The 15,453-nt window shown below is 51.7% G+C and overlaps 2 protein-coding genes across 9 annotated transcripts in view; one reads left to right on the forward strand and one right to left on the reverse strand.

Moving 5' to 3' along the window:
* The window catches only part of NDE1 (nudE neurodevelopment protein 1), a 31,090-nt gene extending 27,926 nt beyond the window's left edge, over nucleotides 1-3,164 (forward strand). For 3 of the 5 annotated variants that reach the window (XM_057486972.1, XM_057486974.1, XM_057486973.1), the window contains 2 exons: nucleotides 968-1,119; nucleotides 2,786-3,164. In XM_057486972.1, coding sequence (XP_057342955.1) covers nucleotides 968-1,119; nucleotides 2,786-2,888 — 255 coding nt within the window. In that variant the 3' untranslated portion in view covers nucleotides 2,889-3,164. Of the gene's footprint in view, nucleotides 1-967 lie in introns of all 5 variants that reach the window. The other 2 variants (XM_036917909.2, XM_057486971.1) reach the window with 2 other exon arrangements.
* An 820-nt stretch (nucleotides 3,165-3,984) lies between these two features.
* Nucleotides 3,985-15,453, reverse strand: part of MYH11 (myosin heavy chain 11) — a 112,464-nt gene continuing 100,995 nt past the window's right edge. For 2 of the 4 annotated variants that reach the window (XM_036917904.2, XM_036917903.2), the window contains 10 exons: nucleotides 15,178-15,390; nucleotides 14,797-14,958; nucleotides 14,300-14,428; nucleotides 13,904-13,992; nucleotides 13,307-13,430; nucleotides 12,493-12,701; nucleotides 11,552-11,660; nucleotides 11,305-11,477; nucleotides 7,564-7,602; nucleotides 4,467-4,687 (listed from right to left, as the gene is read on the reverse strand). In XM_036917904.2, the coding sequence (XP_036773799.2) occupies nucleotides 7,572-7,602; nucleotides 11,305-11,477; nucleotides 11,552-11,660; nucleotides 12,493-12,701; nucleotides 13,307-13,430; nucleotides 13,904-13,992; nucleotides 14,300-14,428; nucleotides 14,797-14,958; nucleotides 15,178-15,390 (1,239 nt within the window). In that variant the 3' untranslated portion in view covers nucleotides 4,467-4,687; nucleotides 7,564-7,571. Of the gene's footprint in view, nucleotides 4,688-7,563; nucleotides 7,603-11,304; nucleotides 11,478-11,551; nucleotides 11,661-12,492; nucleotides 12,702-13,306; nucleotides 13,431-13,903; nucleotides 13,993-14,299; nucleotides 14,429-14,796; nucleotides 14,959-15,177; nucleotides 15,391-15,453 lie in introns of all 4 variants that reach the window. The other 2 variants (XM_036917902.2, XM_036917900.2) reach the window with 1 other exon arrangement.

Below are 15,453 nucleotides of genomic sequence, written 5' to 3' on the forward strand. Positions count from 1 at the left end.
CCTTCAGGATATTGGAGAGGATTGACCTTCCCAGTTCCTTTCCCCCTGAACAGAGATTTCATGAGTTTTAGGTGTAGCTCGGCTCTGGAGTGTCCCTTAGAATCATTTGTGCCACTGTGGATGGTACTGACAGATACCTAGAGCTCTGATGCTGAGCCACCCTTTGTATACTTTACTGCTCCTCTCCTGTTCTTCCTTGGAATTTGGGGAATTCAGATAGTTTCTGTGATATTTTGTTTCTTAATTTGGAAAAACTGAGAAACATTTGAAAATTGCCTTTTCTTATTAGGCAGTTAAAGAGAAAATCTTGAAAGGCTTTATATTCATTACAGGGAAGGATTCTTCTGTGCTTAAGAAATAATGTAGGTATTCTCTGTAGTTGTTTCTTTTATTTTTAAAAAATAATGCCTGGAAGGCCAGATAATAATCCTGCCAGTCTGTCATCACCCAGCGTGTGTTTATTCAGAACTGCATCTGACAAGAAGCTTCCAACTCATTTCTTATATTTTTGCTTTTGGCTCTTGGTTGTCTGGTTTTCTGTTACATAACCAGGTCTCTGTTGTAATGCACAGTTTGAGAATAGAGAGGCCTGGGGTGGGCTCAGTGCCCTTTTAGTTTTTGCAGGGTCTGTTTACAGCAAGGCAAAGTCCTCGTTCAAACCTCCTGCCACTCTGCATGTTTAACAATGTAAACAAGAGTAAATGATTCCAAAAGTTGATTTCGTATTTCCTATAGGCAGACATGGGTATTAAGGAGGGTGTGTGGTTTTTCAAGAAGCTCCTAAATATCTTAGGCCAGCCGTTCTAAGAGCTGGATCTAAATTGGGTTCCTTTGGAACCCCACTTTGGAATACTAATGCCCAACACAACATGAGAACCACTGTTTTAGGTTGTTGTCTGTGTGCAGACTCCCGTGAAATAATAGTTCTTGCCTTTAACTTGAGAGATGAAAGCATATTTCTCTCCAGGCACTGGAGTCCAAGCTTGCATCCTGCCGGAACTTCGTGTATGATCAGTCCCCAAACCGAGCAAGCGGCCCAGCCTCAGGACGGGGGAGCAAGAACAGAGATGGTGGTGACAGACGGTCAAGCAGCACCAGCGTGCCTCTGGGTGACAAAGGGTCAGTACTACGTGCTGTCCACTCCCGGTGGGAGCCTCTAACCCATAACCAGTAGCTGTTTTTAAAAGCTGCTGGATTATGTCAGTGAACTCTATCCTCTCCCACTGTCCCTTGAGACAGTTAGGTGGAATCTTCTAGTTTGAGCATACAGCCAGAAAGAGGCTCATTTTTATTATTTGATTCTGCAGCCCCAACTCCTGGTCATGCTGTGAGAATGTCCTGTATAAATCACTTGTTTGGGACTTAAGCTTCAAACACTGCTCTGCTTCCCCCAGAAGAGGATTTTTTTCTATTTAAAAAAAAATCTTTAGAAACCTTCAGGAAACTGAAACTAAATTCCAGCCAGATGAGATTCCTGAAGCCGGTCACCTGATTAGAAAACACGTATCTGATCTCTAGTGGCTTCATTTATTTTCTTGCCTGAGGAAAATCAGACCACCTTCCAGATTCATTAGTTTTCTAAAAGGTGCCACCATCTTACTGGACCCCTGGCTATGTAAATTCGGTGGATCTGTGGCAGACAGATGATAGGAAAGGAATGCACATAGCTTACATGCCTTTAGAAGTGTCTATTTTTAGAGAGTCTTCTGCTGCTGGGCTTTTTGTGTGGCCTTGGGACTGTGAGAGCTAGAGAGCTAGTGTCCTTTTCTTCATTTCACAGGAGAGGAAATTGAGACCCAGGGAGACACTGCTCCTGATTCTTGATACTCTTATAACTTGGTGGGCCCCAATGCTAGCCAGTGTGTAACAGCTATAATGTCTGCTTAATTTGGTTTACTCTGTCTGAAGGTTGGGAAAATGCCTGGAATTTGGGAAGTCGCCTTCAATTATTTCCTCACCATCACTGCCGTCAGCCCAGGGTGTAGTCAAGATGTTGCTTTAGGAAAGCCATGGAAGCTGCAGCCCCTGGTGCCTGTGTGGGAGTTGTTACCTTTCTTCCCCTCTCAAAAATAGGTTTTGGGTTTTTTTGTTAGTTTGAGAAATAGGAGCAAGCCGTCACTCAAGCCAGTGACTGAAGCTGTTGCCCGTGGCCCCTGCTGGCTGTGTCTGTGAAATGTTGTCTCATGATCCCCAGCCTCCCTGCTTAGTGTGCTGCAAACAGACAGGGACAGACAGGCTCTGCAGAGGGGTCAAGGTATAGGTGCCCATCACGTTCGCTGACCTGAGTCCTGGCTGGTCTTGACAGGTCTTTTTAATGTCTGGAGATGTCTTAAAAGTGGGACCTGAGCCCATCTCAGACTCAGTGCAGCCCCCACTCAGCTGGAGCTGTCTTCCAGAACAAAAATCCCCCAGTGTTCTATGACACAGGAAGGATCTGTGTACTGAAATCATGTCGAGGAGCAAAGAGTAAATAGGCACATGCCTTTTTTAAGAAACTGTGGTACAGTGTACCTCATGGAGTTTTTAGCCTGTCTCTCTCTGAGGCTTTCAGAGGTGTGCTTGAGTTTCAGGGTAACTCTCGTGTGGGCCAGGCCAGTGGACAGTCTGTGTCCTCTTTAGATCAATCCCAACTTTTAGTTCTCCTGAGCCATCTGCCCTGACCTGGGGATGACCTCCGCTAAAGGACCCTGAGGGTTGTTAGGGGTGGAGTGGCCTTGATAATGGGGGCCCTTTCTCAGGGCCCATTCAAAGCCGGGATGAAATAATTGGGTGACCTTCAAATCAGATTAAACTCCCAGGATTCCTGTTGGAAGCCGCCTTGTCAAAGAAGACATGAACACAGGATATCCAGCATCAATGGTGAATATGTTGCTTCCTGCTTCTTGTGAAATGTTGTCTCCTGCCTTTGGATGCAAATAACAAGGGCACATAAATCCAGGAACATGCATGCAACTTAACAACGTTTTGTCACTAAGTTATTTTCCAAACAGCAGCAAAAATATCCTTGAGTTGAAAATAGAAGTTTTCAGGCACTACTGGAATTCAACAGAGAATTAAACTTTGGCGTCCAGTTCATAACCCTCAAAACATTCTTGTATCAGTAAAAGGTGTACTTTTATTTTTTTAAAAGAACAATAAAATCAAGAGAAACTAATTTTCAACTAGTCGGTGGTGGTCAGTAAATGCTGCTTTGTTTGTATTTCTGTTTGCTTGAACAATGATGGAAGACTTCAGGTTTTTAACTAACTACATATGAAAAACCTACTTTTAAAAAATTGCCTTTAAAGTTAGCTTCTTAGAACTGTATTTAGGATATGTTTGGGTATCGTTCAGGGTATAGAGCATTTGGTCATTCCATTAAATATTTTCAGTTAACCTATTTCCTCTCTCCTCAAATCTGTTTGACCCCATGGAGTTGGTGTATGGAGTCATTTGTGTTGAGTAGAACGTTTGCACAGATCTGTCAAGAACACTCAAGCTGAGGAAGGTAAGGCCCCATGGCCTGGCTTTGTATGGTTCCTGTGCTGAGAGTGTTTTTTCGGTTTTTTGAAGGTTTGTTTAAAAAAAAAAAATTGACTGTGACAGAGACTACAAGCAGCTTAAAATGTTTACTCTCTGGCCTTTACAGAAAATGTTTGTTGACCCCTGCTGGGCAAAGTCTTTGTGTTTTAATTTAAAAATTCAAGAAAATCTTGTATTCTTCACATTATATACAAGTTGCTTTGATTAAGATACTCTTCCTGGTCCCTAACCCAGAGCTGCCCAACTCCTGGTTGGGCAGACCCCCTCACATAGACTCACTTTGCATCTCTGCTCTTTTGCCAGCGGTGGGATCTTGGATGGTTTAGTTCACCTCCCTAGGCCTCAGTTTCCCCATGTATGAAATAACCCTGACTTCACAGCATCCTTGTGAAGATAAATGAGAACGCCGCCCGGTTCTATTCCTCCATAGAAAACAGCTCAACAGAAAAGCCAACTATGTGCTAGTGATTTGTAACCTTTTATTAGTGAAGGTGTTCTTAAGTACAGTTGGGGTGCTTATAAAACAGTGTAACATTCCTGCTCTCATCCGTTCCAGCAGTGTCTCCTTTTTAATTCACGTGACTACAGAAGGCACTTTGTCTCAGTGAATTGTGCACGTCGGAGGTGAGGTAACCCGGGGGGACGAATTCTCAAACAAGGGCCTTCTTAGGGCCCTGGAAGGATACACGGGTTAAGGAATTGCCTGGGGGTGGCAGGCAGTGGCACCCATTTTGGTGACTTTCTCCCCATTTCTTGTAAACTAAGTTGCCAGTGATTCATTACTGTGGATATATTTTTCTATAAACTCAAAATCGTTGCTCCATTCATTGGTAGAAGGAGTGGGGTGTGTCTCCCGTCGGACTTTTCTCATCTGGTATATCACTCAGAACTGAAATCACACCCCGAACACAGGGTGGTGGTTTCTACATTTATTGCGTGTGGTGTCTGTGATGTTTGGAATCTGAAAATGGACTTAGACAGTGCTGAGCAGAGTCCACCGGGTTTCGTTTTGTTCTGTTCTTAGCAAGTTGTTTATTCACTGGTTTTGGTTCCGTTGAAGTCTGCGTCGCGGGCGTCCATCTCCTCCTCAGAAGCATCTGCGTTTTCAATAACTCTCCGTCCTCCAGACCTTCTAGACGGAACAAAAGTGGTCTCGTTTCCACGCCTGCAGGTTTTAAGAAAACACAATTCTGTAGTACAGAAATCTCCCCTGAGGTTGGAAGAGATTTTTTTGAAGGGGGCACAAAACAAACACAAACAAACTCAAACAAATGAGATGCAAGTATTCAGGTGGAAGGTCAATCCTGACCAATCTCAAGGCATGGTTACATTTAACCAGCTGGAATGGGGGGAAAGTAGGTTTTCCAAAGCAGAAATAACCTGCTTTAAAAAATGTCTGACTTGGTCATTTGATGACCCATAGGATCCTGGTCTGCTGTGGTCTTTTATTTAGAAAAGAAAATTAAAAAGACAAATGTGGTGGGGCAGGAGGGGACAGGTCCTGTAGGGTGTTTTTCATACTTGGCATTCGTGAAGGAGAATATGTGTTCCCACTCTGTACCTCACTGTCAGATGGAAAAAAGGGGAGCGTTTTAGGTTTTCAATTAGAAAAAGGTAAAAATGAAGTCCAGAGCAGCCTTGAGGGAGAGAGGCCACTGTATGTAGGCCAGAGGGGCACTCTGCTTGTATGGAGCTGAACTCTTGGACTGAGGTCCCAGGCTGGCAGGGATCTCGTGTGATTTTTGCTCACCATGGCAGGTGCCATGCATGGCATACAGTAGGTGTTCAATGATTATCTGTTGGAAAAATAAGTCAGACTTGTTAGTTCCATGAGTATTCGAGCTCTAGCTGGCAGGACACCTCTTCCTCTTTGTCCTAACTCCTCCCATCAGATGGTTTACCACCAGGCCCTGAAGGGAGGCCTTGCATGGGGTGGTGAGGGCAGGTGGGAGGAGGAAATCACAGCCACCACACTTAACTTCCACCGTTTGCCAGAAACGTTCTCTGTTTTCAGCAACAACAAATGGTCGTGCTGGCCCTGTTTGACCTGAATCGGAGGATAGGTCTTAACTAATTTTAGGATTTCCAAGAAGAAAGCAGACTTTCTATAACAAAAGCAACCACCTTCACCACACAAAGGCTGGACAGAAACGCCAGGAGGGCGTGAGCCCAGCCCAGCTGCCAATTCTGCGAACAGGACAAGGCAGACACGTGAGACGAGGCAGAAGCAAGGACCAGAGATCCCTGAAGGCTGAGAAGGGGAATCCCAACGTGACCCTTTTGGGGCCCAAGGGAGGTAGAACCTGGGAAAACCCACCCAGGTTCAGAAAATGGTACTTTCCAAGGTGCAGAGATCAGGAATAAATAAAGTTGCAGCCACTCCCAGCTGAAGACTCAGGCCAGCCTCACTCCCTTCAGAGGGAAACCCTGGGGCCTCCAGCTCCCTCAGAACTAGCTTTCCATCACCTCTAGAAGAAACCTTTGCGAGTCTTTTCTTGCTTTAGCACCATGTTTGCAAGAACTAGGGCCTCAGGGTAGGGGCAGCAATCTGCCTCTGCTCTCCAGGCTCCAAACGCAGTGGGATTGCCTGGGCCTGGGAACAGCCCTGCACCCTACAGGCCCCCAAGCTCTTACCCCTTGGAAGAGTCTGTGTATATGCTAGCTGGAAGAGCTTAATAGATTAGCTCCTTTGATCTATGAAGTTCATCGTACTCTGGGCCCCCGTAAGCCCCCTGCTCAGTCACCAGCCCTGCAATCTGTCTTCCAGTTCAGGCGCCCTTGAAGGGATGGGTTTCAAATCTTACTCAAAGGTTGACAGTGGCTATACCTGTCCCAGGAAGAAAGGGAACCCTCTAAAGACTTTCTTAAAGGGTGTGATCCTGGAGAATATGGATTCTCTTCAAGGACTCATTTGTCCAAGGCACGGCCAGCACGCCAGGAATCAGCACAAGAGTATAAGCACCTGCTGCTTCGAGAGGACTCGCCTTCCCATTAACTGGGGGTCCTACAGTCTGGCCAGCACAAGAGTACTGCTCATCTTACAAGCCCAGTGAGCTGGCAGGAGAGCTGCTCACTAACTAGTCTTAGAGGCTTTTTAAAGCTCCTGCCAAGACCTAATCCAGCTTTAAGTATTTGAGTAACAACAGCAAAACTGAGATTCTCCAAAAGAGAAGGTGAGCACGGCCAGGGTGGGCTTGGCCTCTCAAGGAGAAAGAGGAAAACCAGGCCCTAGCTGCCTAACTTCATGTGTGAACCAGTTGTTAGAATCTCAGAGAAGTTGAGGGCCTGGGTGCTTCCTCGAGCCTTGGGTGTCCATTCCCCCGTCCGTGATTCATGCCCGTGAGACCTCTGGAAAAGGCTCGGCCTGGATGGTGTTCGGCTGTGCAGTGGCCTGCGTGCACTGAAAATGCAGTTAGCTAGGCCTTCCTTAGACCTCACGCAGCCCCAGCAGCCGTAAGCCGTTGCGGTGAGAGCTCATGTCCTTCATAGAAAGTTTGTGAAAGTCCAACAGTGGGGGACAAGTTGTTGGGCTGCAGTTACGATGAACCTGTGCTTTGTTAATTCTGATGTGTGAACCAGACTAGCCGGATTGAAGCCATTCTCCAGGAACGCGCCCAGAATGTGGAGCTGTCATACCACCTGGTGTGGTGTCTTAACTGGAAGAGGGAGGACAGCACAGCCGAGTGTCCTAATGGTGCAGAGAGGCCCTCTTTCGCAGGTCAGTACAGTCCAAGTGACATACACACAGCCGCTAAACTCCGACACACGGTGGCAAGGACATGTTCGGTGCCGTGTCATGTGCCAAAGCAGAAGAAGGGAAGGAAAATGGTCAAGAGATGGGATCGTCTTGGGTTGATCTTGGTTTGGATGAAAGACGGTTTTGAACTAATATACCCAAGCCTTAAGATTCTGCAGGAATCTCATGGAAATTTGTGAGGGCCAAAAAAGAGGGGGACCAAGGGGCAGGGAGGGCGCGATGGGCAGAAAGGAAGCAGAAACCAAGTGCAACACACATGAGCTGCGAAGCTGAAGGTATGATACCTGGTGAGTCATTGCGGAGTGTCCTGGGGGAGGGGGCCTCTGCAAAGAGAGAGAGTCCCTGGTGGTTACCGTCAGTGAACGGGAGGGAGCCCGCTCTAGTGCACTTTTAATCATTAAAGGCATTTGCTTCAATTAAATAATTAAAGGCACTTCTAAGTCAACCTTTCAGTGGAGCAGCTGAGCCAAGAGCTCTTAGGCTTGCACACAAAAGGACAAGCCGCTTTTTTCAATTAAACGGCAAATTTCTGTATTTCAGAGCTGCTTTTAAGAATGCAGGTGGCTTCCTTCCCTTAGGCATACCTGTTCAGGAAGGTAAAGGCACTTGAGTGAGCTAGTCCAAAAGACCCATGTGGGAACAGAACATGAAAAGACCCAGGCGAGGAGCCCGCAGGAGCATCTCACTGTATTATCATTTGTCTTCATTGCTTTTACCTATGGCAGGAAGGCAGAGGTGGACATAGCTCATGCTGGAAATGGCTGGCACTGTGGCAGCTGATGGGTGCGTTGGTCCGGCTTTAAAGAGGGCTTGTGTTGAGACTTAGATGATTGGTAAAACTATGAACTTTGCTTTGCAATTCCTTGTTCACTGAGGAGCTGGCTCATGAGGAGCCTGCCGACCTCATGTGAAGCTTAGTGCTTGATTTTAGGTTTTTGTACATCTAGAACATTCAGGCAGAAAAGGTCTGGCCTGTCTTCAACCTATGGTGTGTGTGCTCATAGTAGGACTGTAACAAATGGTTTGGTGCTCGTCTGTATGGCCTAGATAGGTAAGCTGTCCAGGATGTTCAGCATATGCTAGAAGAATCATTGGTCCCAAGAAAAGGGAGCAGTGACGGCAAAGGAGTGCCAGGTGGAGTGGGGCTGCTTGCCCACCGCTCAGCCCAGCCTCTGTGGGGAGGCGGGGGGGGCGGGGGGCATGTCCAGTCACCAGCAGAGCGAATCCTGGGGGGGGTCTCTGTGGTACAAACAGCTCTCCTCCACCGACGGTCACCCTGGGGGTTGCTCCCAAGCCCCTGCTGGACCCGAGAGGGTCACCAGTCCCTCACTGGGGGCCCACAGCCCCCCACCTTGTACCCTGAGCCTTCTGCAAGTGGTTTGGGTTTCCCCCTTGTCTCATGCAGTGGTTCTCAAAAGTCTGGAATCCATAGGCCCAGTGACTGCAGATAGTTCCTGGGCATGCTGGATAACTGAATTGCACAGTGAGAAAGGTATTCTTATTTCAGGTCTTTTGAAAATACATCTGATTATGTCTGAGAGAGTATTTGGTGCTAATGTCTTGTGTCACTCCCATTTTTAACTGAGCAGGAGGCATTCAGGGCATAGTCATCAGTTTGTAGCCACAGAAGCCAGAACTAACTATTGTTTTGTTTTCACTGTATTCAGCTTCATTGTGATCTGCTGATGCTGGTGATGTTGGTTTAATATAGGGGTGGTACATTTGATTTGCAAATAGAGGTGTATACAGTTAGAACAGTTAACTTCAAAGAAAATATCAGATCAACACTAAGTCGTAAGAGGCTCAGGTGACATGGCGAAGGTAGAGTGAGGTTGGAGAAACATCGCCTCTGACTCAGTGAAAGCTTGCTTATAGTGCCCTGCACTCTCCCAGACACTGGGGATGGGTAAACAGATAAAACTTCTGTGCTCATGAGGCCTGCAGGCCCAGAGAGACTGCAAATGAGAAAAATAAATAAAATAACATGGTGACAGGTGTGTAAGAGAACAAACTATAGAGGATGAGGTTGGAAACCTAGGTGAGGTAACATGGATGAGTAACACCTGAAGGAAGAGAACGAGAGCCTTCCAGGCAGAGGCAACAGCCGGCGCAAAGGCCCTGGGGCAGCGTGTGAAGAGGCTGAGGGGTAATCTAGGAGGCAGTGGACGGAGGAGGGCCTGATGGAACAAACTTTGGTAAAGACATTGCTTTGGCTCTGAGTGACGTGGAAGCTGTTGGTGGGTTCCAAGCAAAGGAGGGCTGTGATCTGACTCCATTTAAACAGGATCCTTCAGGCTGCTGTGCTGAGAAGAGATTATAAGGGGACCAGCTTGGAAGCAGTGAGACCCACGAGGGGGCTGTGAAAATTATCTACATGGTGGAAGAGAGTGACTTGGACCAGATGGCAAGAAGTGCTTGGATTCTGGGTGTACAGTATTTTTAAGGGCATGTAGAACAGATTTTCTGACAGATTGGATATAGGATATAAAGAGGAAAAATAAAACCACAAGGTTTGTGGCCTGGGTTAATGGCACCCTTATTCCAGTTGCTGACCTGGGGAAGACTGTGAGAGAGCTGGTTTGGGGGTGAAGGGGTTCAATCAAGACTCAAAGTGTGACCTGCTTGATAGGCATCAAGTGGGAATGTCAAGCAGGTCTGGTGTCCTAGAAAGAAGGATGGAGATAGAAACTGGGAAGCCACTTGCTTTTCAGATGGAATCTGAAAGCCTCCAGGCTGACTGAGGTCACCAGGGGAGTGAGAAGAGCTGAAGGTGGAGAAGCGAGATGGGGCCTGGGGCAGGCCGGTGGCAAGTGGGCTTCACGATGAGGTGCCAGCAGAGAAGACAAGGAAAGACAGGAGGACGGAACCCAGGTGCAGGCAGAAGGTGGAAAGCCCAGGAAAGAAGGTACATTGAGGAGGGAGGGGCTGTGGCATGTGCTGCTTGGGGCTAGGTGAAGACCGCTGGCTTAAGAGTGTTGTGATAAAGGGTAGCAGGGAGGGGGGCTGAGAGATCTCTTCGGCTGATGGAATAACTCAGGGAGAGGGAGAAAACTGAAGGAGAAGGGTAAGAATTTCTGGAGCAACATCTCTGAGTAAACAAGAGGTAGGTCTACGACGTGCTGGTCTTGGTACCTGACAGTCTGCACAGAAATGGGGGGAAAAGCAGAAATGAGCAGAGACGTGGACAGGCGGGTCGATGGGGCAGTGGGAGGTTGTTTATGCTTCAGGGTAATGTCCAGCTTTTCCGTTAAGGGAGTCAGGATACCGGCTGAGAGAGAGGAAGGGGGTGGGCGGGGGGATGGTGAGTCTAGGGAGAAGGTAAAGAGCAGGTCTGTGAGAGGCAGGACAGTGGAGGAATGACCAGGGCTCTGAGGTCCGCTCAGGGTTGGTAATGGAGAATCTGAGAAGTGGCCACGTGGTTGGTGGTTTTCCTCATACCACTGTGAGCCGCGGAAGGTGGGAAGGTGGGATTAACTTGGGTTGTGTTACAGCCAAGCAAGTAGTGTCGTGGATGCATGAGAGGCTAACCATCACCACCCAGCGTGGGCTTGCAGCTGGGGAAGGAGTCGACGGGCCCTCTGTCACGCTGGCCCCCACCCCTCCAGCTGGAGGAGCCCTGGGGAGCGGGCCCAGGGGGGCGGGCACGGGAGAAAGCAGCCGCTCGCCCCCGTCCTCCCAGGGCCCATTTGGGGACGGTTTTGGCCGACAACGAGGTGGGAAGGCACTGCACAGAGTGGGTAGACGTCAAGGATGCTGCTCCACCTCCCCAGGCACACAGGCAGCCGTGAGACCCCGTTATCCAGCCCCAAGGTCCAGAGGAGGGGTGAAGGAGCCCAGGTTTCAGGAGACTGGTACTGCCTCCTCCCTCTCGCTGGGAGGACGTGGTGGGAAGCAGCTGTCACAGAGAACAGCGGGGTGGGCTCCTCGGGGCAGGTGGGATCTGGGGGGAGCCCCGCTCGGGGCGTTCCCGGCCGACCTGGGCCCCCCGCCCGCCGGCCGAGCCCCACCCGGGGGCGCCTGCTGACCTGAGCTTGCTCCTGAGCGCGGTCACCTCCCGACCCATGGCCTCGTTGCTCTCCGTGGCCTCGTCCAGCTCCCGCTGCAGCTTCCTGCGGTTGGCGTTGATGCGCTGGGACTCCTCCTCCGCCTCCTCCAGCTGCCTCTTGAGTTGCTTGACCCTTGTGTTTCCTTTCTCTGCCTGTCAGGGAGAGGCCCAGCGGTCAGGGGAGCGTGGGGGGCCTGGGCGCTGGGGGGCCCTGGCGGCCCCGTTACCTGCTCCTTGTACTGCTCAGCCGCCTTGCGCTCGTCCTCCACCTGCAGCAGGGCCTCCTTCAGCTTCTTGTCCTTCTGCTTCAGCGACTTGGAAGCCGCCTGCTTCTCTCTGTGCACAGGGGGGAGGGGTGTGGGGTGGCTGCCCTGGCAGCGGGCGTGTGAACAGGGGCAGCACCGCGCCCTGAGCCCCAGGTCGGGTGCACCCGAGAATCGGTCAGTACAGCGCCCGGCCGCAGAGGGGAATGAAGTGCGGACACGTGCTCCCTGGGGGGGGCCACGGAGCCATTATGTTCAGGGAGAGAAGCAAGACCCTGAGGACCACACACTGTGTGACTCCATGTCCAGATGGGTGATAGAGACAAAGCATATCAGTGGCTGAGGGGTATGGGGTTTCTTCCTGAGGTGATGAGAATGGCCTGTGGTCGACTGCGGAGAGGGTGTACCTAGCTGTGAATGTACTTTACATGGGTGAAGAGCCCAGTCTGGGAGTTCCCAGTAGAGGCCACTACCAAAACAGTGGGTCTGAATTCCTGCCCTGTGCTGTTCATGTTCAGCTCAGTTGACCCACCGTTAAAATGAGAAGCCTTCCCATATTTGGAAGTGTGTGCTGAGAGGGTTGTTGATTTGGACTTTGTGTACGTCTGTTAATCTGATATTCTGTAAACGCAGGTGAGGAAAAGCCACATGTGCCCCTGGAAGGGTGGCTGACATCCCTGAGTCATGCTTCTTCCTAATAGCAGGCTGTACAGCTAACGGACCCGTTCTGGGCCGGGCACAGCACTTCCCTCTGTACTCACTCAGCTCTCCCAGCACGGCTGCAGTGTGGGCTCCACTGAGCTCATTCCACAGCCAGACTGATGCCCAGACAGGCTGACTGACCCCTGCCACCCCCTGCCACTCACTGGCAAGCAGGCTGTCACTGGAGCCCCGTCCCACTGTACCTGGCCTCCTGTTCAACCTGCTCCTCCAGCTGTGCAATCTTGGCCTCCAGCGCCGTGATAGTGGACTTGAACTTGGACTTGACTGCACCCTCCATCTCCTGCAGCTTGCTCCGGAGCTCCTTGTTCTGCCGCTCAAGCTGCTGCCGGGCACTCTCGTTCTTCTGGGCCGCGCTGCGCTCTGTAGCCAGCTCATTGTTGAGCTGCTCAGCCTGGGGAAGAGCGTGAGGTCGTGAGGTGGAGGGCGCATAAGTTCGCAGCGGGGCACTGAGAGGACAAACTCCTCCCACTGTCTCCAGCCTCAGCACGCGTCCCTAGAGCTGGAGCACCCAGGGTCCCTCCTCCCCTCCTCTAGCCACGAGCTCCTTTATGGCTCAGCTCGAGGCAGCTCTTCCAGGCTGCGTCCCAGGCTCCCTGTCCCTGGCTCTAGGTCACATGAGGGGACCCCAGCACCCGTCACGGAGCTTTTGCTCATTAATGTCACCAAGTGCTCACTATTGTAAGGCCAGGCGTTGGGGCCGGGAAAGAGCATGAGGGAGGTGCCAAGGCCCTTACTCCAGGCGTGCCTTGTCTGCTGGAGGGAACCAGACATGCACTGACTACCCAGTGAGACGCTACAGGCTGCTGCTAAGTGCTCTGAAGCCAGCGGGCAGGGTGCTGGCGTGCCCGGGAGAGGGGGGTACACGGATGAACATGCTGGGCCCCCACTCTCACGTCTCCCCACTCCCCTCTGCCAGGGCCTGCACATAGGAGCCCATGCTGCATGTCTGTGAGCCACATGCTGCTCTGGCACTGGGCCCATGGCCCCAGCCCCTACCTGCTGTGTGGCCTTCCGGACGCGGTCACTCATGGCCTCCATGTTGCCCTGCTCCTCTTCCAGCTCCTCCTCCAGCTGTGTGATCCGGGCCTCGAGGCGGCGCTTCTCGTCCTGAAGAGTATTCCTAAGGGAAAGGCAGCTGCATCTGGGGCTTCAGCCTCCCCCAGCTTAGAAAACCCCTCCTTGAAGGAGCAGTGGCTCGGGGTTGCCCTTATTTAAGCTTCTTTGAGCCTCAGTTCCTCAGTTATAGAGACTTCTCCAAAATCACATAGCTGGGAAGTGGGGAGCCAGGACTCATACCCAGTTGGTGTCAGCAAAGCCAGGCTTGGGATGAGACCAGCCTCTCCTCCCTGACGTCCCCAGATGCCCGTCCCCCACCTCCCTACCTGGCCCCACCATGCTGTCCATTCAGAATAAATGAAACTGGCTATACCCCCAAATAGGGTGTGAAGACCTATGACCCTGTCACAAGGTCAGTTGAACATTCTGCCACTTTCAGCATTAAAATGGGTGCCCAGGAGGCTCTCCTATGAGCTGCCTGTCCCTCATCATCTGAGGCTTGGACCCCCACCCCTTTCTCCCCGTTCAGCTCCATACCTTCCCGACACGCTGCTGGCCAGCTCCTCAGCCAGTTCCTCCTTCTCTAGGTCTGCCTGTTTGCGAGCCCTCTCGGCCGCGGCTAGATCCTGGGTGGTGGGGGTAAGGAGGGAGGAAACCTGTTGCCTGCCAGGGAAGGCCTGGACCCCACCTGAGAATCCACCCTGCTCCTGCCACCAGGCCCCCAGCAGTTCCTACGGCCACCCGTGGAAGTGGCTGCACCTCCTCTGGGCTCGGGAGGCCCCTCTGTGTCTTCCCCTGCCCCGAGTATTGGGGTCCACCTGTGGGGAACGCTGGACAAGGGGAAGCAATCTGCAGATGCACAGACCAGGGGAGCCACGTGTTGCTGCCATGACGTCCTCATCTGAGGCGCTCAGAACGAGAGGAAAGCTTTACCTCCTGAAGCTGCATGAGGTCTGCCTCTAAGCTCTTGGCTTTCTTCTCATTCTCTTTGGCTGTGGCAAAGATCTCGTCCCTGGAGGCACGGGCGTCCTCCAGCTCTCTCTGGAAGTCCTTCATCTGAGCCTGCATGAGTCAACCAGGAGGACCAGCCAAGCTGTCCTTACTCACCCAGGTTCCGTCTATGCCAACCCCTAGATTATTTTCCTCGACTAACCGCAGGGAAGGCCCTGCTGCATCGGCACTGTTCAGCCTCAGGCGGCTGCGGGGGCACCACCCTGCCGAGGAAACGGTGACGTGATCTGGGAGCTGTGACCAAGTGCCTGATAACGGTGCCCTTCCCGGGGCAGGAACAGCCCCAAAAGCTAAATGGTGATGGAAGACACCATTGACAGTGAGAGGCCTGTGTCCTCCGCAGCTGCTGACTCAGGTCCCCAGCGTGGGGTGAGCTGTCGCCTGCCCCACCCCAGCCCTGCAGTCAGGGCGTTACCCACCTGCAGTTTTCGCAGCTGCTTGATGGCCTCCTCCCTCCCCTTGACGGCTGAGTCAGCCTGCAGCTCCAGGTCTTTCAGGTCCCCTTCCAGCTTCTTCTTGGCCGCGGCTGCCAGGGCACGTTGCTTTCGCTCATCTTCCAGTTCCGTCTCATACTCGTGGAGCTGCCCAAGGAAGACATGTGCGCTGCTGGGCCGGGCCGCCCCCAGAGGCATCCACCCAGCTCCTGGCTGCGCACCACCCCTGGCAAGCGGGGTTTTCTCACCCTCAGATTGCAGGTGAGAGAAAAGTCTCCAGGAGGCCAGGCAGTGGTGGTAGGAGGAGGGCAACAGGCCACCTGCTTCCCCATCCCCACTTCCTCTCCTTCGCCCAACCCAGGTTACCTGCCTCTGGAGCTGCCTGCGCTTCTCCTCATTCTGCTCATCCCGGGCCTGCAGGTCTCGCTCAAACTGGCCCTTGAGGGCCTGCATGTTGACCTCCAGCCGCAGCTTGGCATCTTCTGTCGCCTGCAGCTCATCCTCCAGCTCCTCCAGCTGGGTCTTCATCTCCTCCATCTGGGTTTCCAGGGCCCGCTTGGACTTCTCCAGCTCATGGACCTTTCACATGAGGGATGACTTCATGAAGATGGCCAGGCAGCCCACAGTGACGGGCAGCATAAT

Source organism: Manis pentadactyla, chromosome 10 (genome assembly GCF_030020395.1).
Source record: "Manis pentadactyla isolate mManPen7 chromosome 10, mManPen7.hap1, whole genome shotgun sequence".
Classification (NCBI taxonomy): Eukaryota; Metazoa; Chordata; class Mammalia; order Pholidota; family Manidae; genus Manis; species Manis pentadactyla.